The sequence below is a fragment of the Lepus europaeus genome, chromosome 17 (genome assembly GCF_033115175.1).
Source record: "Lepus europaeus isolate LE1 chromosome 17, mLepTim1.pri, whole genome shotgun sequence".
In the NCBI taxonomy this organism is placed as follows: Eukaryota; Metazoa; Chordata; class Mammalia; order Lagomorpha; family Leporidae; genus Lepus; species Lepus europaeus.
The window spans coordinates 77,569,585-77,593,292 of NC_084843.1; the positions used below are offsets into that span (position 1 = coordinate 77,569,585).

At 55.6% G+C, this 23,708-nt stretch overlaps 1 protein-coding gene across 3 annotated transcripts in view; it reads left to right on the plus strand.

The window, feature by feature from the left end:
• Window positions 1-23,289, plus strand: part of ERCC6 (ERCC excision repair 6, chromatin remodeling factor) — a 74,032-nt gene extending 50,743 nt beyond the window's left edge. For all 3 annotated transcript variants that reach the window (XM_062215276.1, XM_062215277.1, XM_062215275.1), the window contains exons 10-21: window positions 372-548; window positions 6,583-6,699; window positions 9,231-9,326; window positions 9,779-9,994; window positions 10,354-10,464; window positions 10,908-11,027; window positions 11,420-11,514; window positions 12,319-12,464; window positions 12,550-13,254; window positions 15,974-16,178; window positions 16,600-16,663; window positions 17,633-23,289. In XM_062215276.1, coding sequence (XP_062071260.1) covers window positions 372-548; window positions 6,583-6,699; window positions 9,231-9,326; window positions 9,779-9,994; window positions 10,354-10,464; window positions 10,908-11,027; window positions 11,420-11,514; window positions 12,319-12,464; window positions 12,550-13,254; window positions 15,974-16,178; window positions 16,600-16,663; window positions 17,633-18,061 — 2,481 coding nt within the window. In that variant the 3' untranslated portion in view covers window positions 18,062-23,289. The remainder of the gene's footprint in view (window positions 1-371; window positions 549-6,582; window positions 6,700-9,230; window positions 9,327-9,778; window positions 9,995-10,353; window positions 10,465-10,907; window positions 11,028-11,419; window positions 11,515-12,318; window positions 12,465-12,549; window positions 13,255-15,973; window positions 16,179-16,599; window positions 16,664-17,632) is intronic.
• Window positions 23,290-23,708: the final 419 nt, after the last annotated feature.

Here is a 23,708-nt window from a genome sequence, read left to right on the forward strand (position 1 = left end):
TGTTGAGTGTTTCCCTGCGCCTTTGTGTAAGGAGTTACAAATCCACATTTTACCCGAATGTGGAAAATTCTTCTTGCCATGAATCATGGTTCTCATCACTTAACGTCTCGTGGAAGGGTCAGTTGCTAGAACGTGGCCAGCCCGCCTGCAGTCCACAGTGTCCACTTGGGCAGTGAGAAAACATGGGGCCGTCTCCACGGGAGGAAAGTTGTAGCCGCATGTGATGTCTGTGCATGGGAGGGGACCACACTGCGGGCATGTTGAGAGACGCCGCAGGTGTGTTGAGAGACGCTGCGGGGGAGGGGACCCCGCGGGGAGGGCTTGGCCTGTTGAAGGTGAGCTCAGTAAGGAGGTACTTATTTCTGCAACAGTTCCGCACGCCGCACCGCCTCATCCTGTCCGGCTCGCCGATGCAGAACAACCTCCGGGAGCTGTGGTCGCTCTTCGACTTCATCTTCCCCGGGAAGTTGGGCACCTTGCCTGTGTTCATGGAGCAGTTCTCGGTCCCTATCACCATGGGGGGCTATTCCAACGCCTCCCCAGTGCAGGTAATGTAGTGGGCAGGTGGCTGCGTGGGCTTTGGAATACCCAGAACCTCCCTCTAGACGGTAGCTGAGTCATTCAGCGTCAGCAAAATGGTTATCTGATAAAGATCACAAAATTACTTTTGCTTGCTGAATCATGTTTTCCCACATAATTTTTTTTTTTTTTTTTTTTTTTTTTGACAGGCAGAGTGGATAGTGAGAGAGGGCGAGAGAGAGAGAGAGAAAGGTCTTCCTTTGCCGTTGGTTCACCCTCCAGTGGCCACTGCGGCCGGCGCATCGTGCTGATCCGAAGCCAGGAGCCAGGTGCTTTTCCTGGTCTCCCATGCGGGTGCAGGGCCCAAGGACCTGGGCCATCCTCCACTGCCTTCCCGGGCCACAGCAGAGAGCTGGCCTGGAAGAGGGGCAACCGGGATAGAATCCGGCACCCCGACCGGGACTAGAACCCGGTGTGCCGGCGCCGCAAGGTGGAGGATTAGCCTGTTGAGCCACGGCGCCGGCCCCCACATAAGGTTTTAAAAGTCATGTTTACTCAGAAGAAAGCCCCAGAGTGAAACCTCTCCTTGCATAACAGAAAGAGAGCAGCTTTGACCTTGGTTGTTCCTTTGGTGTTTCTGTCAGATAAGAACAGGTCACGGGTGACCGGAGGGGGCATCGACCTGGCCAGCGTGTGCTGAGCGCACCCTGGGGTAGCGCTGTGTCCTACAGAGTAAGGAAGTGCTTAGGGAAGGGGACAGCAGGCAGGACCCAGGGCACGTGTCCGGGCAAAGAGCCACCCAGAGTAAGGGCGGTGATGTGAGCTCGGCCAGGTTCAGTGGTGGTGGGCGGTGCCGAGACCCCCCTGACTAAACTGGAGATGCCATGGGGCAGGGGGAGGTGGAGAGCGAGGGAGGGCTGGGGCTGCGGCTGCCGAGGGGGTCTGAGCAGGATGCTGGGAGACGGCGCTTCCCCGGCAGCTCTGGGCTGCAGGCTGCTCTCCGGGGAGGTGGGCACTGAAGGAGCTGTAGGGGCCCTTGGGGGTGAGAGCACGGAGGACCTCGGCCTGGACGTGAGTAGTGTCTGAGAAGGAAGGTGGGGAGCTGGCGGGCCCGGATGGCGTTTAGGGCTGGGGAGCTCGCTGCAGCTGACTGCAGCTGACCGCTGAGGTTCAGGTCCAGGCAGGGGTGGAATGGGTTTCTCATGGAGATGCAGCCGAGCCGAAGGAGGTGTGAGGCCTCCTGGGAAGTCTCCAGCCTTGGGGGAGGCGGTTTCTGTGCAGCCGTCCTCAGGTGGGACCTGCACCTGCGGAGTCATGGCTGATCCTGGAATAGGGCCTCCCCCACAAAGGAATGCCCACCTGTCTTGGAGAACTTATATTTAAATAGAAAAGAATTTTAGCCCTTGAGTGTCAGAGAATTGTCAAAAAAAGAAAAGCTTTTATATATTTTATGTTTTGAGATTGATTTTCAAATTTTATTTCTTAAAAAAGTTACTTATTTGAAAGGCAGAGTGACAGAGGAAGGGAGAGACAATCTCCCACGCACTGACTTACTCCCCCGACACCGCAATGGCTGGGGCTAGGCCAGGCTGAAGGCAGGAGCCAGGAGCTCCATCCGGGTCTCTCGTGTGGGTGGCAGGGGCCCCTGTCCTCTGCTGCCTTTCCAGGAGCAGTAGCAACGAGCTGGATCGGAGACAGAGCCACTGGGACTTGACTGGTGCTCCTCCCGTATCGGGATGCTGGCTTTGCAAGCCGTAGCCTAAGCTGCTGTACCTCGATGCTGGCTTCAGATGACTTTATTTTTCTTAATTTTTATTAGTTAATAGATTTTATTTCAGTAGCTATAATTCAGTGCTTGTCGAAATGAAAACTGAAAACAGGTATGCAAAATAGTTGCCTGCTTCTTTATTAAACAGTGAGAAGTTGCACAGTACCACATAAAACAGTTCTGAGGTTTTCCCCAAGGTCAGTTTAACAGCTCCAGGTCCAGTGTTTATCAAAACACAGAAAAGTAGAGGTTCGTCTTTTCTCCTGGCTAATCAGACCCTTGCAGGCCGAGGGAGAGATAGCTGCTTCACACATGCAGATGGGTGCTCCCGGGGCTGTGGTGTGGCATGGATGCACCCTCCCAGCTACACACACTCCTGCTGGTGAGACCCCAGACTTCAGGCCCGAGTCTGAGCAAGTGTGTGGGCGAGTGTGTGCTGCGAACCATGGGCTCCCGCTCTGGCCACGTGCTCACCAAGGGGGCCCCAGAGGGAGTTGGATGCTGTGGCCCCCAGCCCACCCCACCCCACTGGCAACAGTGAGCAAGAGCTACTGCAAAAGCTACCCTAGGCAGCCCCAGGCTGTGTGTCCTGCATTCACCTCAGCTTATCTTTTTAACTGTTTGGAAAATGCTCTGAGTTCACATTGAAAACAAACCCCCAATGGATCTTAGCAGATCTGACACCCAGAGGTGCATCCAGCTCTGAACACAGCCACAGACTCTGAGGCCAGGTGTCAGTGCACCAAACCCCTTCTCAGGACTAAGCAGTGAGTTGATTGTCTTTTGACAATCAAAAAAGCTGAGTAATACTGCATAGGAGCACCAGAAACTGGCTCAGCGGAAACAGAAGCTATTTAAAAAAAACAAGAAAAAGACAGAGTTACAGAGAGAGAGAGAGAGAGGTGTTTTCCATCCGCTGGTTCACTCCCCAGATGGTCTCAACAGCAGGAGCTGGGCTGATCCGAAGCCAGGGGCCAGGAACTTCTTCCAGATCTTCCATGTAGGTACAGGGGCCCAAGGACTTGGCCGTCTTCTACTGCTTTCCCAGGCCACAGCAGAGAGCTGGATCGGACGTGGAGCAGCCAGGACAGGAACCCGTGCCCATGTGGGATGCCAGCACTGCAGGTGGTGACTTTACCCATTATGCCACAACGCCGGCCCCTACAGAAACTGTTTACATTAAATAGGAGCCTGGCCACAGGCTGTGGCTGCTCAGGAATGGTGTGGTGCGACACACACTGTGACCCACCCACAGACAGCGTCTGGTGCTCAGGACCAGAGTTGCACGGTTGCCACAGGAGAGGAAAGCTGAGGGCAGAGGAGGAAGTGGAGGGGGATTCTCGTTTACTTCTGGCTCCGGAGTCCAGTCCTTCACACAGCCTGTCCCCGCTAGTGGTGCAGGAGGCCTGAATGGACCAGAGTGGATGTGGTGCAGCCCCCACTCGTCTGCGCTCATGACATCCTGCTCGTTGGAGACTCGCAGCTCCTCCTCAGCCGGCATCCTCATGCGCTCCACCCACGCCTCATTCACACGCTCTCTGTCCTTGCCGTCCACCGCAGACACAAGCCTTGGGTGTGCTGGAAGTCACGGTGATGCTGATGTCCTCGTTGAAACCTGGGCGGCGGTGGGGGGGGGGGGATCACGATGTCACCCAGCTTTGGCCTCTGCAGAATGTATTCCTACCACGAGCATGCACATTCCTTTTCATCAGAGGCCCCTGGAGGGGCTTGCAGAGGTATCCCCCATGCTTGTGGAAAAGCAGAAGCTCCGTGGCCACAGAGACCTGGGCGGCAGCTGCGGGGAGCCAGGTTACGGAGACTCTGGTGTGCAGCTCACCCAAGGCCGCTCTACTCTGCAGTAGGAAGTGCAGCTTGCCCAGGCACCTGTTTCCATGGCCCTGGGGGGTTGGGAGTGACAGACACACGCAGAGGAGCCAGTGGGAATTAAGTATAAGATCACTGGCCCAGGGCTGGCACGCAGGAGAGAGCAGGAACCCAGCAGCCAGGCCACTCCGCACCTGGCCCTGCTTTCACCCCCAGCCGCAGGCGCATCCACCTGCAGGCAGGTGATGGGGCAGAGGGAGGATTGGGGGAGTCTGCCCCCTTAGTGCCCTGTAAACGTGCTTCCTCAGTGGGAGTGATGTGTTCATTAAATTCTGAAAGTTATCCCTTTCTGCATCACAAATCATTGTAGAGGTGATTTTTAACACTGAGTGATGCAATCCAGGGGTTTTCTGTAACTGAAAGATGTGTGTTGGTTGAACTTTGTTATTTATTATTCCAGACAACTCTTGTCTTTATATTTATGCATGTACTCACAGAACATAGACACATGCACACATACACATACACAGGTACTTCAAGAGTTCATGGACAGTGCAGTTAAAAGGGAAGTTCATGTAGTGGGCAATTAGCCTAGAGCGTGAAGAGGCTTGCCTGGCTCCCGCTGCTGACTCCAGCTTCCTGCCAGTGGACACCCTGGGAGGCAGCAGTGATGGCTTGAGTGACTGGGTCTGCCACACCCTGGAGGCCTGGTTAAGTCTCTGTCTCCGGGCTTTGGCCAGCCCACTTCCAGCCCTTGTGGGCATTTGGGGAGTGGCCAGTTTTGCAATTATGAAATAAAGCGGGGCAGGCATTTGACCTAGCAGTTAAGGCGGCTGCGTTCCATTGAGAATGCCTCGGTTTAATCACAGGGCTCTGGCTTCAACTCCAGCTTAGCGCTGATGCAGACCTGGAGGCCAGGGGTGAGGGCTCAGGTAACTGGGTTGTTGCCAGCCACGTGGGAGGCCCGGATTACATTCCTAGCCCTCGGCTTCAGCCTATCCCAGTGCTGCCGTTGTGGTTCTTTGGGGAGCAGGCCAGTACATGGGAGAGATTTCTTCTTCTCTCTCTGTTTCTTTGTCTCTCTTTTTCTCTGCACAATACTCTTTCTGTTTTTAAAATAGGCAAGTTCATTTTACTGCAGAAATTTTTGAAATCATCATAATTTTCTCATAATATACATTTCCACATAATGCAACGTGGACATTCCCTGTACATTTTTTAAAGACCCCTTATATGTGTATGCAGCCTCGAGTGAGATGTCCTTAGAGTCTTTTAAAAGTTTTTTTTTTTTTTTTTTAATTTTTGACAGAGTGGACAGTGAGAGAGAGACAGAGAGAAAGGGATTCCTTTTGCTGTTGGTTCACCCCCCAGTGGCCGCCGTGGCCGGCGCACTGCAGCCAGCACACCACGCTGATCCGAAGCCAAGAGCCAGGTGCTTCCTCCCGGTCTCCCTTGCGGGTGCAGGGACCAAGCACTTGGGCCATCCTCCACTGCCTTCCCAGGCCACAGCAGAGAGCTGGACAGGAAGAGAAGCGACCGGGACAGAATCTGGCGCCCCGACCGGGACTAGAACCCGGTGTGCCAGCGCCGCAGGCGGAGGATTAGCCTATTGAGCTGCGGTGCTGGCCAATGTCAGTTTTTTTTTTTAACTTTTCCTGTGTGTGTTATGGCCAAGCTCTTTTTTTGTCATTTGTTTTGTAGTTAACTTTTTCTTACATTTAAACTTTGGTTGAAAATTTTCTTCCTCCATGAAGCAGTGCATTACTAAGTCATTATGTCTGTTTAGATCGTTTCCCTTGTAAGTCAATAATTGATCGAATTCTGTGTGTGCTCCTCAGTGGCTGGCAGAGAGTGGAGGCCTGGCCCGTGGCTCTTTGTTGTCCTGTGTGCAGTTAGTGCCCCTCTCCTGAGTGCGTCCATTACGACCCAGATGCTCCTTTTCAGGCTGGAGTGACCTCTCCCTCCAGGGCCCCGGGGACTGCACCGCGCACTCTGCTGTCTCCGGGGCACTCAGCCTTGCCTGTCAGCCACCCGCTCCCAGGACAGTCGTGCTCCCCTCCTCCCCATCTTAGCTTTTGATCCTAGAGTGGCTCTTTGTAGCTCTGGAGGATACAGGGTTACAAACAGAGATGGCGTTCAAGCAGTTTTCCCCTGGAGGGTGATGCAGAGGCTAGTCAGTCTGCACATTAGGGTTTAACTGGCTAATGGTGATGACAGCAAAGTGTAGACAGAGTGAGGCACGGAGCTCCTGTTCTATGTGGTGTTACACATATGGCTTCATGAGATGAACTCTTACTGTTGTAAAAAAGTGCCGTAATGGAGGCCACCTCCTCCCGGAGTGTACAGGCTGTAGTTTTCCTAAGCCAACTTCCAGTCATTTCCACCCAGTTTTGTACGCCAGTGGCCACTCTTTTATTTTTTTAGCAGTGGAATCGTTTGTGTAATTTCCCACCCCTTTCTCTTCCTACAAGGTTAAGACGGCATACAAGTGCGCCTGTGTCTTACGAGACACCATAAACCCATACCTGCTGCGGAGAATGAAGTCAGACGTCAAGATGAGCCTTTCTCTGCCGGACAAAAACGAGCAGGTGCGTACGCCCAGCAGCGAAGAGAGCATTCCTCCCAACACTCCGCACACGCCCGTTTGTGGCCTTGGCCCCAGCGGCCTCTGCCCCTGGCCCATGGTTTCGCTCCCGCCCCCGTCAGCCCTGTGGGTTTCTGCGGCTGCTCTGCAGCACGGCCATGTCGTCAGCCCCTGCTGTCTGTGCTGCACGTCGCCTTAGTTGTTCGTTGTGTCACAGTCCTAGGCTCCGGGTCCCAGCGTGAACAAAGCCAAGTTCAGGTTCCCAGAACTGTGCTGCTGCTAGAACAGTCACAGATGAGCTCCTCCGATGTCAGGCGGCGCTGAGTGCAGAGAGCCACGTGGGCAGGGGTGTTGGGGGAAGTGGGTTTTCTCGCAGGCGTGGTCTGAGACCTCTGATGAATTGACGCTGAGCAGGGCCTACAGAAGGTGAAGGCGAGAGCTGCGTGGATTAGGAGGAGAGCGTGTCAGTGGACGCACTGGGGCGGTGCTGCGGCTCACTAGGGAGCAGCAGGGAGGCCGATGAGGCCGCGGCTGGCCGCCCGAGGATGCAGGATGCTGGCTGGAGGCCCGGTCAGGAGCTCTTGCTGGCCTGGGGAGGGGAGAGGAGGAGAGTCAGGGGAGCCAGGTCCTGGACTGAGGCGTTACAAGGCTCGTCCCTCTGAACTCCTTCCTAGTGTCTTACGACACTAAATTCCGCCCTAGCGTCGTGTACTCTGTCAGCGGCTGCAGCTTCTGCTCAGCACCTGATGGTAAACCTCTGTCATCAGGGTGCTTCCCGGGGTGTCTCCAGCCCTGCCTGCCCCCAGGCCGCCGTCCTCGTGTGGTCTCGGACTCCAGATCAGCAGTGGCTCAGGTGTCGTGGTGGTGCTTCTCCTCCCCCCCCCCCCCCCTTCTCCTCCTCCTCCTCTTCTGAACCAGTATGGTCCCGCCCAGGCACTTCTCCCCCACCAGCTCCAGGGCTCCCATCCAGCCTGTGTGCCCTGGCGTATCTGCCCCGTGGACCCTCAGACTGTCTCTGCTTGTATTCCCCGCCCTCCTCCACCCTCCACCACTGTTGCCTCTAAAGGCCTGAAGTGTGGAATCTTAGTTTCTTAAATTCTGAGGTTCATATTGTAGGAAGACTGCTCAGAGGCGGCCTGGACTGGGGCGCAGGTGGAGCAGGCAGAGGGGTGGAGGGCCGGGGGACCCTGGCTTAGATTCCAGGTCTGGGGTGGACCTGCTGCCCCAGAGCCTTTGCCGGGACAGCAGAGGGTGCGGCTGGTGCATTTAACAAGGGATGGATTTGAAGAGCCCGTGGGACACCCACTTGCCCAGGAGGCAGCTGTCGGTGGGTCTGGAGCTCTGAGGAGACTTCTGGGCTTTGCCAGGGGTTCCAGGTCTTAAACACAGCAGGCGTAAGGAGAGCTTACAGGAAGAGCAACTTGAGAGGGAAGGGAGGCCCCGGCAGACAGGAGCAGGTGGCCGGGAGGCTGACGGTGGGGGCCCAGGCTATCAGCACAGTAGGTGTGAGCTGGACAGACTGGCTGTGGGGCCCATCAGAAGTTGCGAGTGATGTGTCTGCAGCAGTGGGAGTGGTGTCCGTGGAGGTCTGCGGCAGGTGTGGGCGGGTTTTCAGAGTCGGGGCCAAGGTTGCCGGGTGGCCCTAGATCCTGGGTAGGGACCTCTTCCTCTTGGAATAAAGGAGGCTAAGGCCAGGCTGGTGTAAAAGCAGAGGCATTTGGGGGGAGGCACGCGGAGTGTCAGCGCGGCCGCCGGGGCTTGGGCAAGGTGCTGGGCAGGGCAGGCAGTGGCAGGCCGATGCGGGTGTTGTCCAGCAGGCTGGGCAGGCACCGTGCACAGTAGAGGAGGCAGATGCAGTGGGTTCACGGTCATCCTTCCAACTGTGTCTTCGTGGCCTGTAATCTTCACGAGACCTACATCTTCTGCTCAGTGAGGAGTGCACACCCTGCCGATGGAGAGCATTGGCCGCAGGGGCCTGCAGGGACACCTATGGGAAAGTGGCTGCCAGGGAAGAAAGCCACTCGCTGGTGGCAGGGAGGGGGAAGAGGAGCGGCAGGCGGCAGGGCGTCAGCGAGCATGATGCCGTAGGTAGTCGTCCCTGCTCAGCTGGCACAGTGGCAGCTAGAGACAGAGCTGGTAGGCTTGGGGCCCTGCCAAGAACTCCAGGAGAGGGAGACTTCCAGGTGGGACTTCTCGGGTTTGCATCTGGGTGAGCTCTGCTGAGCAGAGTGCGTGCCAGGGCCACCTGGGAGCTGGGCTGGCCCCAGCACGCTGAGGCTAGGGTGAGCGTGGTCTGTGCGTCCTCCAGGTGCTGCGCTTGCCGTGAGCAGGAAGCCAGACTTCCAAGTCTGTTGGCACTGGGTGGGCACCAGGAGGTGGGTGAACAGAGGGGCTGGTGCAAGGTGTGGGATATGCTCTTCAGCCTTGGGGGCTTCTGTTGTCAAGTGAGAAGTGCTTTACGAAAACTACAGACAGTGCTCTTGTGATGATCTAATTTTTCTTTTGACATGCTAGTTTATTGTTTTCCCTGTGTAGGTTTTATTTTGCCGTCTCACAGATGAGCAACATAAAGTCTACCAGAATTTCATTGATTCCAAGGAAGTGTATGCGATCCTCAATGGAGAGATGCAGGTTGGTGGGAGAACAGAAGCCGGGGGGATGGACTGGGGACCAGGCAAGGTGAGGCAGGAGGGAAGCGCACTCTGGGATGTTCCAGGCTCTTCCCAGCATGTTGTCACAGTTCTCACGTGCAGTCCCACGTGGGAGGTGTGAGCACAGCTTCTAGGCTGGCGAAGTTAAGGTGCAGAATTCATTGACCAGTGGAAGATTGCACAGCCACGTGCTCAGAGCTGGAACCCAGAGCAATTGATTATGACCCTGTAGACAGGCTCAGTCCAGTAGAATCTTCTAGTTGTAGCAGTGGAAGAAGGTGTGTGAAAGTTACCTTCTTGTAGCTCCTAATTTAGAAAAAACCTAACAAGCCGGGGAGAAGTCCTGTGTTGTCTCGGGCAGCCCCCTTGCCCGCCTGCCCCAGCCTCGCTCCGCGTGGGAAGTCTGAGTGCATACGTTCTTTTGTGCCTTAGATCTTCTCTGGACTTGTAGCCCTCAGAAAAATCTGCAACCACCCTGATCTCTTTTCTGGAGGTCCCAAGAATCTCCGAGGTCTTCCCGAAGAAGAGCTAGAGGAAGACCAGTTTGGATACTGGAAGCGCTCTGGGAAGATGATCGTGGTCGAGTCGCTGTTGAAGATCTGGCACAAGCAGGGCCAGCGAGTGCTGCTGTTCTCTCAGTCCAGGCAGGTGAGCGCACCAGTCCTGGTGGCAGGCCGGCTGGCCGTTTATGACCTCAGGATCGGAACTGAAGCACAGGACACGTCTGAAGCAGGGCCGGGGGCAGCCTGTGGTTTCTGCGGGAGTCCAGCTCTTTCCCAGGAACCGGCGTCCAGAAGTGTTTTAAAGCTCACCATGTGCTTCTGGTGTGCAGATGAGTCGGGGCCTGGAAGCTCTAAGAATTAAGCATAAGGAGATGGCACAGATGCTCTTCCAGCAGTTAGGTTGCTGTGCCTCAGAGGGGCCTCCATGACCCAGGGCTGGGGAAGGTGTGGTCACTTGCACAGCGCGAGAAGCCCCTGTGTTCACCTGCGCCTTCCCCCAAGTAGATGCTGCACATACTCGAGGTGTTCCTCAGAGCCCAGAAGTACACCTATCTCAAGATGGACGGCACCACGACCATAGCATCGAGACAGCCTCTGATCACCCGGTACAACGAGGTAACGCGGGACCCCACGGGAGAGCCGCGGGTGGCAGCCGTGTGTGACCATGTCCGCAGCGCCTGCCTGTGGGGCTGGCTGCAGGGAAAGGGGCTGTTGGCTTTGACGTCTGTGCATTTTGGGGTTGCTTTGTGGGTGTGCATGAGTGTGTCTGCGTGCACAAATGTGTGTGTGCATCGGTATGCCTGTGTGCATGGGTGTGTGTGCCTGCATGGGTGTGTCTACATGCTTGTATGTGTGTGCACATGGGTGTCTGCGTGTGTATATGTGTGTGTGAGGTGTGTGTTTAAGCAAAGACTGTGTTTTCCTTCTTGGTAACTCTGATTTTAGGTATTACTGATAGCACTGGGATTACAGGAAGAGCTGTGGGGTGCATGCCGGTTCCCCACAGGTCCTTGCCTGGCATGGGCAGGGTGGAGAGCCGTGTTGTGTCTTGCCTCTAGGACACGTCCATATTTGTGTTTCTTCTGACGACGCGGGTGGGTGGCTTAGGAGTCAATCTGACCGGAGCCAACAGAGTCATCATCTACGACCCCGACTGGAACCCAAGCACGGACACACAGGTGTGCTTGCTGTTGTCTACAGGATCCGTTAGGGATGCGGGTCCGTGACGGGCGCTAGTGGGTTCCACGCTGGTTCACTGTGTGGTTGTCCCCGCCCTCGCACGTCGCAGGCCGAGGAGTCTGCAGCAGTTTGCCCAGGGGTGCTGGGCTAGGTCTGAGCTGTCGCATGCCGAGGTGTGCTGTTGCCAGCCCGACATGGCTCGTTCTGTCGTTGTCACCTGGCTGTGTATCTTCGTCACTAGCCCTTGCTATCCTGTGATAGTTTATAGATTATTATATTTAACGTTGTTGTGCTCATCATCGTCATTCTCATTGTTGGCGTCACCAGCCAGCATTCTGACCCTGGAAGCTACACGCGCCTGCCCTCGCTGAGACATCTCTCTCTGCCGCAGGCCCGGGAGCGCGCGTGGAGAATAGGTCAGAAGAAGCAGGTGACCGTGTACCGGCTCCTGACCGCGGGCACCATAGAAGAGAAGATCTACCACCGGTCAGTGCGCGTGTGGCCCTCCCCCACCGCTGCTCTGGGGGTTTTCCGGCTGTTGTTTAACTTTGGAGTGCCACTTTCTTTCAGAAAAGTTGTAACGCATGACAGAGTTGGGCTGACACTGGCATTTCCACAGAGTGCACAGGTGCTGTCCTTGGCCAAGGTGGCCCTGGGAGAGAGGCCGGCCGGCTGTCGCCGCCGCGCTCGTCTTCCTGTGTCACAGCTGGGGCTCGCAGGCACATTGCGGCCTCTGCCCGTCCCCCACCAGGCTTTGTCCCTGGGCTGTACCCCAGCTCCTCTGGGGAGGCCCCCTGCTCCCACACTGCGATGGGCCACTCCTGGAGCCCTCGTGTCCTTAAAGGCCTGTGCTGAGTGGGATCCCGTGAGAGGAGAAACGTGCTTGGTCTGAAGATGCACGCCCGGAAGGGCCCAGCGCTGCTTGGCGGAGATGCCGATGCCAGGGGATGCTGGCAGGGCTGCGAGCTGGGGCCGGGCATACGGGTCAGGGTAAAGGCAGAGCCTGCAGGCGGCCCCTGGCTCCGCCCGGCTCAGAGAGGCCAGGAGCCACAGGCGTGTGTCTGGGAGTGCGGTGACTGCTGGTGTGAGTGGTGAGCGGCTGTTTCTGATTCAGATTCTGCGACACGCAGGAGCCCGGCCAGTGCCGCACAGGCTCCTGAATTGTGCTTTGCCAAGGCTGAAGGCTTGGGGCACTGTCTGGCCACTCGTGCCGCTGCCATTGTTTCCTGACTAGAGTTTGGAGGAAGCGCCACGTGTTTGTTCATAACAGCTGCATTTCTGCCTTCCTAGACAAATCTTCAAGCAGTTTTTGACAAACAGAGTGCTAAAAGATCCAAAGCAGAGGCGGTTCTTCAAATCCAACGACCTCTACGAGCTGTTCACGCTGACCAGCCCCGACGCGTCCCAGAGCACCGAGACCAGTGCCATTTTTGCAGGTACCGTGGCAGCTCTCAGAGGTTCAGGTGGCTCGAGGGGTGGGAGTCCCGCAGTGTGATGTTGGCTGTGTTTCCCCCTTGGCAGGGACCGGGTCAGATGTTCAGACCCCCAGACGCCATCTCAAAAGAAAGAGCCAGCCAGCCGTGGGAACGGACCGGGGCCTTCCAGAAGGCAGAGCACTCGCCGAGTCTCCTGCGTCGGCAAACGATGCCCTGGCGCCCACAGAGGAACCCAAGGCTGCTGAAGTGGAAAGGAACGCAGGGGCTTCTGAGGAAGGCGGCCCTTTGCAAGTTGACCCTCCCACAAGGGGCAGCGTGACTCCCAGTGACAGACTGGGAGAGGAGCCGCACGCCACGTCTCGGCCAGAGGACTCTCAGGCCAGCGGTGGCAGCGGGACATGTCTGGACACCACAGGGTGCGACCGGGCCCCCGGGCTGGGCGGCGAGGAGAGCACGGACACCAGGCTGGGCCTCTCTTCTCCAAGACAAGGCTGTCGGACTGAAGCCGGGCCTCTCTGGGAGAGCGAACAGACGGAAAATAGTTCTCTTAAGCACAAGGCAAAAACGAAACATCAGAACGTGGCCAGAGAAGGGAGCCCCGGGAAATGCGCGACCCCGAAGCAGCAGCCCCGGAGCTCCAGGCCCCGCAGGGATGCCAAGTTCGAGGGGACTCGAATCTCACACCTGGTGAAGAAGAGGCGGTACCGGAAGCAGGACAGCGAAGACGCGCGGGAGGCCGGGGCCCGGAGCACTGACGACTACGTCTTGGAAAAGCTTTTTAAGAAGTCAGGTAACGCCTGTGGTGCAGGTGCCGTGCACTGTTGCCAACGGGCAGAGCGGGCTCTCCACCCCGCGCCCTCTCCTGGCATTCCCTTGGCAAGCGGCAGTGCTAGCCAGTAGCCACTTGTAGGAGGGCGTGTGGTGCTGTAGGTGCAGCTGTGCTACTTGTGTGGCAGTAACTTCCTTAGATGCTGGGTGCAGCTGGTTCTCCAGTGATGGGAGCTGAAAGTGAGAGCTCATGGTGTGGAGGGCCAGGGGCTTGGGTGAATCAGGCCCTCTAGAAGCAGAGCTGGCGCTGACGTCAGGAGAAGCGTGAGGGGAAGTCGATGCACCTGGAGCTCCGGTCGTGGCAGACAGCGCCCACAGCTCAGTTACCCCCAAGGTGAGCCGAGAGAGACAGATGGACAGACGTGCCATCTGCTGGTGTACCCCTCAAATGCCTGGGGGCTAGGCACCCAGTCCAGCTCTCCCACTTGAGCCCTCACTGGTTGCCTCCCAGGGAGTGCGTTATCAGGGAGCTGCAGTCAGGGAGAGCCATTCCAATAGGGCTGTGGGTGTCCCGAGTGACACCGTGACTGCTGCACCAAGGGCCTGCCTCAAGGCTTTTGTTCAGCCCGATTAAGTAGTTGTGTTAATTTCTTACATTGAGAGAATTTCAGACTTTAAAAAATCAGCTGGGCTAGTATAGGGAGCTCTCCTGTATCCATCACGCGCCAGTGCCTGTCTCCTCATCGTCACACATGCATGTGGACAAGCTGTTGTTTGGCAGAAATTACAGAGTAGCGGGTCTTATGTGGTTGTCTGCTGGGAGGCGTTTGTCATGGGTCTGTCTGGTTAACTTTCAAGATGGCTTGGTTAAGGTGGGATCCGCGAGGTTCTCAACACTAGTATCTGTCTCGTGTAATGAACACGCACTTTGAAGACCTGTTCTGTCTGGATCTGAGATGCAGGTGTCCTGTTCCTCCTCAGACTCTCAGACTCGTGTGCGCTAGTTTTGACATCCGTCAGCGATCCTCTCCTCAGTCAGCTGTCACTGTGGCGGCTGCCTGATGGTGATTGCATTCTTAGGAGCAAGGTTTTCCTCATGCCTCACTTGCTCCTTCATTCATGTGTTCTCCATGGCCTCTCTTTTGTCTTCCAGTGACCTTGATCAGCAGGGGTACTCTCACATGCCCGGCAGGAGTGCCGACAGGCTGGCGCCTCTGTCTTTCTGATGCCCCCTTTCTTGGGGCACCTCCTTCTTGGCATGCTGGCTTGTTCTGCCTGAGCCCGAGAATCCACCGTGTTCTCCAGGAGCCCTGGGGAGTGGTGCTTAGACACCATGTTCTGGGTTCTCAGAGTGCTCAGTGCTACTGGGGTGTCGCCACTTCCCCGGCCAGCAGACAGCTAGGACTCAGATGTGTGTACACTTGCCTACATGCATGTACATGTCCAAATGACGTACACCTGTCTGTGTCTCTGTGTCTGGCTAGATAATCTATGAGTTTGGCTTCCAGCAAAGATGCAATGACATTTACCCACCCACAGGAAACAGCTAAAGCCGTCGCACCATCTGTGAGGCAGGCAGTAGTTCTCAGGCTCCCGGGGTAGAACAGATGAACTCAGCCTCCCCAGGCTGGCCTACTTCACTGCCTTCCAAGAGTGTTCAGGCTGTGGTATAAACAGAGAGACCCCAGATGCAGCCCCAGCAGAGTGCCAAGAAGGCAGAGCTGAGTGCCCGGGGCACCAAGGAGGCTGGCGTGGGCATGAGAGTGCTGTAGAGGAGAGCATGGCCCCCTGTGGACCTCAGCTGATGCCGGGCAGCACTTGAGTTTGAAGAAATAATGGCCCCAGACTTCCCACATTACATAAACCAACCTATCCAAGAAACATCATAAACCCCAAACGCAAGAAACATAAAGAAAAATACACCAAGACATAACATAGCATGGTCAAATTGGTCCAAACGGTAAAGAAAAAAACCCTACAAGCACCCGGAGGTGGGAAAGACATGTTAGCTACCGAGAAACAGAAGTAGACAGCACTTCTGTCAGCCTGGGGCCAAGATCGCGTCAGCAGCAGAATTCTGTCTCAGGGCGATTGCCACTTACGGTGTGCTAACTTCATGTTCCTTGGTTAAGCTGACTTTCTTCAGACACACCGGGATTTAGAATCGCTAAGTAAATGATGGGTTGCTCTCGTCAACTTCTGCTTTTGATCTTTATTACTTCCTACCTTATGCTTTTGGTTCTGTCACATTTTTATGGTTATTTACTTTTTTGGCTTCGTTTTTTCTTTGTGCAAGCTTTCTTTTTACTTAGAAATTTAATTCATATAATTTTATTTCATTGTTGTCAATGGAAGTGTTCAAGGCTAGGGATTTTCTACAGCTTGCTGCATTGAATGATCTGTAGTGTTTTCATGCTCATATTCTAGAACTTCTATAATTCTGTTGTATGTCTTTCCCTTCACTAAAGAGTTTCTGATCGGTTTTTGCATCCCTGCCAGGTCACAGGGAGGAAGGTAAGGGTTAAGGTTGTGATAAGAGCAGGGTCCCTGGGCCGTCACACAGAGTGGGTGGGCGGATCTGTTGTCCCTTGCAGCGGGGAGGGTGTGAGTAGGAGTCCAGGCACTGGGGCAGCAGCACAGCCAGCGTGCCTTATCTTTGTCCGCCGCCACCCTGGCTGCTGGAGGGGAGCCGGCACCCGCGCACACGCTGACAGGCCCTCTGCTGCTTCCGTCCTGGCCAGTCGGTGTGCACAGCGTCATGAAGCACGACGCCATCATGGATGGGGCCAGCCCCGACTATGTGCTGGTGGAGGCCGAAGCCAACCGAGTGGCCCAGGACGCCCTGCGAGCCCTGAGACTGTCCCGGCAGCGGTGTCTGGGTGCCACATCAGGGGTTCCCACCTGGACCGGCCACAGGGGAGCGTCTGGGGCCCCGGCAGGAGGAAGGTAAGAGCTCACCCGCTCACCAGCAGGCCGGGTGGCCTGGGCGGACGTTGGCTGGGCTGGGCTGGGCTGTGCTGGGCTGGGCGTTGGATGCACTGAGGGTGGGGCGGTGGCAGCCAGAGCTTCATAATCGCGCCTTCTCCTCACTTCTGCCTCTCCTCCCAAAGCTGACTCCTGCGGGAGAGAGATGGGTTTCGTGTGAGAGGTGGTGGTGGTAGGTACAGGAGGGTGGTTCGGCTTGAGGAAGACGACTGCTGGGCAGTGTGCTCCTCAGGAGTTGGGGGTGGCTCCCTGGGCTGCTGAGCGAGGACACAGCCCTGCAGGCAGAGCCGTGGCCCGTGGAAAGGCCACCCACGGAGGGCGGGGCTGTGGAGAGGCCACATTGCCCGCCCAGTCCCGGAGGCAAGCCTGTCTTCTTCCGCAGGAGTAGGTTCGGTCAGAAGAGGAATTTGCACCTGTCTGCGCAGCGTTCCACGGAGAAGCGCCAGGTAATGGGGGAGCTGGCCGCTTTCCACACAGGAGCGGGGCTTGACCAGGCTGCTGGGAAAATTTCACCCACTTTTGGCTGTGAGGAAATGACTGTTGCTGGCATAGCCACCCCTTCTTGAAGACAGAGTCTTAGCCCAGGGTCCCGAGCAGCTTCCCTGTCCTGCCCTCAGCACGTTAAGGCAGGGCCAGGTGTCCACGGCCAGTGCAGCCCACCGGTATGGAGGGGGTGGGCCAGCCCTCCGGAGGGAAGGCCTCGAAACCCACTTGCTTTCTGTGATTCCTGGCTGCTGGGGCCGAAGGCCCCCTGCCCCTGTTCCCCACCCCCGCCTGCCCCGAGGGCCGCAGGAAGACAAGTGGGCCCCGTGCTGCCAGTCTGTGGTCTTTCTGGCTAAGGCCTGAGTGCAAGAAAACTCATAAAAGTCACGAGCTCTGGGCTGCAGGCTCTAATTTTAGATTAGCGTGAACCCTTGACTCCCCATGTCAGCCGTGTTCAGCAGCAGGGAGCTGAGGCCCAGTCAAAGCCAGAATTGTGTCTTAAAGAAGCTCGTGTGGAGTGTAAGGAAGGGAAGAGAAAGGAGACTTGGATGTGAAGGAGAAGAGGAGGGGGAGGGAGGCTGTGATGCTGCCCCTCACCCCACAGTGGCCATCGGGGTCTCTCTGGGAGGAGGAGCAGGACAAGGCCACAGGTGCCCAGGGCCGCTTGGTCCTCCTGGATCCCTGCGTGGAAGGCAGCCTGCACTCTGCTTCCCTCTGCCCCTCCACCTCACGGGCCCAGGGCAGTGGCCAGTGTCCCCTCTTCTACTTGCTCATCTGCTTGGGGACGGTGGGTGGTCCTCCCCTCCCTTGGGGTCCGACGGGGTCTCCTGTCCTCCCCCTCTGCCTCACCACCCTGCACACAGGCCTGTGTGGGAGGGAGTGGGAGCAGGGACTGGAAATCCTGCACCAACGCAGTGGCCCTCTCTCCCCAGGACAGCGTCGCAGGTCAGGAAGGAAAGGACTGTGGCCCGGGGCACTTCAGTGGCCATGCAGAAGAAGCAGAGTCTTCGTCCGGGGCCCCTTCCTCGTCCTCGCTGTTGGCCAAGATGAGAGCGAGAAACCACCTGATCATGCCTGAGCGGTTGGAGAGCGAAGATGGGCACCTCCCGGGGGCTGCTGGCCCCGCCCCCGCCCCCAGCGCCACGGAGCACGACGAGCTGCTGGTGGAGGTGAGGAACTTCATCGCCTTCCAGGCACGCGTGGATGGCCAGGCCAGCACGCAGGAGATCCTGCGCGAGTTCGAATCCAAGCTGTCCGCCTCGCAGTCCTGCGTCTTCCGGGAACTGCTGAGAAACCTGTGCACTTTCCACAGAGCTTCCGGGGGCGAAGGGATTTGGAAGCTCAAGCCCGAATACTGCTGAGCAGCCCCCGAGCCTCCACCTGGCGCATGTTGGCCCTGAATGGCGTCTACCTCATAATTGAAGCTTCAAGGAAGAGGACCCGGAGCCGACTTCAGGAGGGGGTGCTCGGAGGGCTGCTCTGGCACTGCACTCCCCCAGACCCAGGGAGCCGGCAGTCCTCCTGGGGCGCACTGGCCCCTCCCCAGAGGTGCTGTCAGGGCGCTCACCTGGGTGCTCGGACGTCTGCAGAAATCGCAAGAATTCCTGTCATTGGTGCTAAAAACTTGCCTGTGTTCAGCCAGACTTGTTCAGAAAATTAGGTCATCAATATCTGCTAACAGCATCGTTGTGATGCACGACTGTGCAACATTTCACTTCTGTCATTCACCACGCAAAATCCGTTTTCTTACCTTTCAGGTCGTATTAACTGCCTTTAAGTAACCCTTCTTGAGGTACTATGAAATTGCAGGTATTTTTATAAGTGAGGTGTGAGTGTAGCTGGGTGATAAGGAAAGCGTGTGTGCTTGTACAGGGCCGTGGGCACCGAGTGTGCCCTGACTGCTCTGAGCACCGCGAGTCTTTTCCCTACTACAGGGACTGTTGGCTTCAGGGCAAGGGAAAGATGCGTTACCATAAAAACAAAACAAGCAGAAGCAAAAGTGCTGTGTAAAACCGCACAGGACGCGCAGACATCTCTCCAGACCACAGCCAGGTACGGACTGAGCATCCCTGCTCCGCAGATCCCGTCATCAGCTGAGGGATAGGTGACAGTCAGGCGCAGGCTGTGTGTGGTTGTGTAACGTTACCCTCAGGCTGTGTGTGTGAAGTGTACCTAGGAAACATGCACTTCCTAGTAGGCTTGGGTTTGCACATCTCCCCAAGCCAAAAAAGAAAAAAAGAAACCCAAAATACTCCTGTGCCAAGCATTTCAGGTCAGGGACTCCGCTCGTGGAAGTGACCGCCCCTGCCCTCCCCCTCCCACCCCCAGCCCTCTCTGGGCCTCGGTCCCGTGGCTGTCTTGGAGCGCCTGTGGGTTAGCTTCTGTCCAGGCACACCCGCCTCCCTCTGCCTGTCACTCTCCGCGCCACCCTTTGCTGTTTGGGCGGGCTGGTGTTCATCTGCGCCCCTCTCTTTCTGCCCGCTGTTCGGGGGTGTGCGGTTCTGCAGCTGCGTGACCCTGAGCCTCCAGCGCGTCTTTCTCACGTCCTTCTCGTGGTGATCTTACCGTCTCGTCTCTGAAGTCTTGTTTCCGACGGTCGCTGTGTTCCTGACGTGTCTCCCGTCGCCATCCCGCTGCAGCGTGTTTTCTTGAGTGTGTTCCCTGGCTTATTTCTGTGCGTTACCCTTGCCCCTTCCGGTGCTGGCTCCGTGCATCTTTTTTTTTTTTTTTTTTTTTTTTTTTTGTAAAGATTTATTTATTCGTTTGAGAGGCAGAGTTACGCGGAGTGGGAGAGACAGAGAGAGAGGTCTTCCATCTGCTGGTTCACTCCCCAGATGGCTGCAATGGCTGGAGTTGCTCTGATCTGAAGCCAGGAGCCAGGAGCTTCCTCTAGGTCTCCCATGAGGGTGCAGGGGCCCAAGCACTTGGGACATCTTCTGCTGCTTTTCCAGGTACATTAGCAGGGAGCTGGATCAGAAGTAGAGCAGCCGGGACTTGAACTGGTGCCCTTATGGGATGCTGGTGCCACAGTCAGTGACTTAACCTTCTATGCCACCACGCTGGCCCCTCTCCATGCATCTTGCTCACGTCTGCAGTGGGCAACTGTGTCCAGATCTTATATGCACCTACTGTCTGGGTTGGGTCGGAGCATGTGGCCTCTGCCCCCTCCGCTCTGGATCTCCTTAGGTTTGGTCCTGGGGTCCTGCCCTGTAGAGATGTCCTAGGCAGAGTTGAGTCCCACGAGGACTTTCTGCTCGTCCTGGATTCTAGCTTGCTCATTTTCAGGTTGATCCCTATATACTGGGGGAGAAGATATTATTTCCCCCACTTTGCCGTCTTTTACTGGAAAGTCGTAAACGGGATTCTTACACAGTTCAGGAAGTCCCGAGTTAAGCACGTGCCTCAGATGGGAGTCACAACTCATAACTGGCTCGTTTCTGGGGAGCCCTGGAGTTAGGATGCAGAAAGAGCTGGGGTTCCTGGACCAGTGCTCGGCCCCGCTCGGTGCCCGCTCTGCCCCTGACTGGCCTCAGCTGGGGTCTGGGCCCAGTGTGCACTCTGGGTGCAGGAGCTCAGAGAGATTACTCTAAAGGGAGTGGTTTTTATCAACAGCACAGAGTAGTGACTCATTCAAGTAACATAATATTTGCAACTTCTGAGGCTTGGTGTAACACAGATACGTGCCGTGTGCTCAGCTTGTTACATCCTATCCGACGTCTTCAGTCCCTTAGTACACGAACACAGAGCTCCGTTAAAACATCGTGAGCCGTGCTCTGCCTCCCCACTCCCACGCCGGTCCCTCCGCTATCTGAGCGAAGGGCTGTACTTGGTGTGTGGCCTTTAGGGCCATTCTCTGTACAGTGACTGACAGGAGTGGGGTGGACCGCTGCCGGCCGAGTCCCAAGTCGCACCCGGACACGGGGCAGCCCAGCCTCCCCGGTGCTCCTCCTTGGCCATGGGACTGCACTATTTTTTATTCTAAAGTTTTTCTGAAATACTTTTTATTTATTTATATGTTTATTCGAAAGGCAGAGAGACCATACGGTCTCCCATCCACTGGGCCAGGCTGAAGCCAGGAGCCAGGAACTCCATTTGGCTGTCACGTGGGTGGCGGAGACCCAAACACTGGGGCCACCCCCACAGATTTTCCAGCGTCTTCATCAGCAAGGGAGCTGGAATTGGGAGCAGGGTGGGGCCTCGAACCCGGGCACCTGGACCTGGGATATAAGCGTCCCAAGTGGCGCCTGAATTGCCAAGTGACTATTGCTGTGTGACTAGTTTCAGGCAGTGCACTATGAGGGAAACTTCCCAATGGGACCCCTAAGTGAAGAACTGGGGGTACACGCCCCTCGACACTCCTCGTTCCTGCTGGCTGTCATGCTTGGCTCAGTCTGGCCCCGAGCACGAACAAGGGGGGCTGCCCACCTTAAACTGTGTTCCTTCCACCTGTGACTGACGAGTGAAATAAATTCCGGACTTTTTAAAAGCACCATCTATCGGAGCGTCTCTTCGAGCAGCCAGTTTGTTTTATGCATGTAATTTATCCTAGTGTAGTTATGCCTTGTTATTATGCAGCTAACTTTAAACATGATGTTACATGCAAGATGTCTTTTAATTCCTCTAGGTGCAGCTCTGCCTCCATGGAATTAACGGGTTGAAAACAATGTAGATTCTTAGTGGTAACGGGTGGAGTGAAATTGCTTTATTCAGTTTCACACTTCATAAAAAAGACCTCTTTCTCCTCACCTTTGCCATCAGCAAGTAGTCTCATTCTCCGTAGGGGTTCTTTTTCTGTTCTTTTTGAACCAGTCTTGGTGGACGGTTAGCCTAGTCATTAAGCTGCCGTTTGGGGTGCCCATGGTCCTGTGTTAGGGTGCTCAGCTTCCGTGCCCACCTCTGGCTCCTGACCCCAGCTTCTTGCTAACGTAGGCTGGGAGGCAGTGGTGATGGCTCAAGCGGCCGGGTCCCTGCCACCCGTGCGGGAAGCCTCAAAGGAGTTCCCAGTTTCCCGGTGTTTAGGGAGTGCACCGCTTGTCTCTGTGTCAACTGAGAAAAAAAAAATGTTTTTAAAAAAATACCTAGCTTTACCTTGGGTCTCCCTGATTGCTTATACAACAAGTATTTGCACGTTTTCTCTGCCATCCTTAGCTCTCTGTGCTCCTGTCCATGTGCCACTTACGTGCTTTTCCCGTGGGTTATTCCTGTTTCCCCAAACAGAGTGAAACAGGAGGACATGGATAGGCCGTCCTTCCCCCCGCCGCTCTGAAGCCCACCTTCTGCGAGGTTGCTCTGCAGCGGAGCCGGGGGGCTGTTCCCCAGCCGTGCTCGGCTCTGCCCTGTGTTTGGTGACCACGCCTCTCGTCTTGTTTTTAGTGTCGTTGTCGCGTGCATTTTCTGATCCAGGTGTATCCTGGACTCAGGTGTTGTGTAAGTTCTGCTGAAATGGAGTTGCTCTTCGGGTTGGAACCGCATTCCTGTGTGCACTCGTTTGAGGGCAGTAGGCTTCGTTGTGGTTCCTACAATTTTCCCATTCCGCGGGCCTCTTTTACGTCTGTTATATTGTCGGATGAAATGACATAAAAGTCTTGTGCATTTCATAGTGGGCTTGTCCTTAGGTGTCTAACGGATGTTTAACTTTGGGAATCTTTTTTACGTGAGAACACGGAGAATTAGGACATCCACGTATCTACTTTGTTTACGATGTTTACCATCCAGAGCATTTTAGCTTTAGGCTTAGCATGATCAATCCCTCTGTGTTACGTTTTCTTTAAGGACCCTTGCCCTAACCTGAAGGTGTGAATACATTCTCAACAATTCTCTGTTAATTCCGTACGGTAGCTCATTTTTCTAGCACCTTAAAAAAATAATGTGTCCCTTCCCCTCTGATAAGGCCATCTCTGTTTATGCCCGAGTTCCCCGCAGTCGTGGGAATGTCTTCTAGGCTCTGTGTTCTGTTGAATTTGTTCAGCTATCTGACTTGGCCAGTAACTCCCTGTCTCCGTCATCGCGACTTTATAATGGGTTATTAAAACAGTAGAGTGACGCCCCTCGGCCTCCGCAAATGCCATGGTGGCTTCTGGAGCTTGACGCCATAGACATTTTGCAATAAGCTCGTCACATGTGGATCTTATTTCTGCAGTTGTAATAAATGTACACATTAGTGGGAGAGGGTTATTTATAACTGAGTTTCCATCTATGAATAGATCATACCACTATTTATTAGATATTTATAAAGATGTAATTCCATTATGGCTTAGGTTTTATGACAAGGCTATGCGCATCTCAGATGTATTCCTAGCTGTGCTGTACAGTAAACTGCACCCTTTCCAGATGGCATTTTCTAGGTTAGAAGTTGGTTTTTGCACACTCACTGGACTTGTATTAATTCTGATCGCCTGTGACTTGTTCTGTGTGTGACAGCCGTGTCAGCTGCCGGTAATGACACTTTGTATGTCCAGCCCCATCCTTACACTTCATGTCCGTATGGTAAAGAATGACTCATGGCAGTCGGCATCTCTGTCTGTCCCTGACCTCGGAGATAAGCTTTACGATTAAATAAACATTCCGTTGTTTGTAGCGGGGAGTCTGCATCAGATTAGGGGCGTGCTCGTTCCAAGCCCTGAATCCAGTGCTCAATCTTGCCAGCTGCGCTCCGTGCGTCTGCTGGTAGGATTACGTAATCGCTCAGCATCTCGTGGTGGGGAGGACACAGCTCAGTTTCCTGACTTCCAGAACAGCGGCGTGAGGGAGCCCCGTGCATCCCAGGATCCAGAAGCTGGCCATTCACTGATGAACATCGTCAAACAAGGCACGCCCACCGCACACTTACAGCGTCTCTGGATCCGGCAGGTGAAGCGACATTCCACTAAGTCTTGGCAAGAGCCCCGAGAGTCTGCGGCACCCGAGCTACCACCCAGTCCCCCCACCTCAGTGAGGTGGCAGAAGCTCCATGCTGCCTGGGTCAAGAAAACGGGGCTCCCAGTGCAGGGACGTGCTGCCCATGGGAGG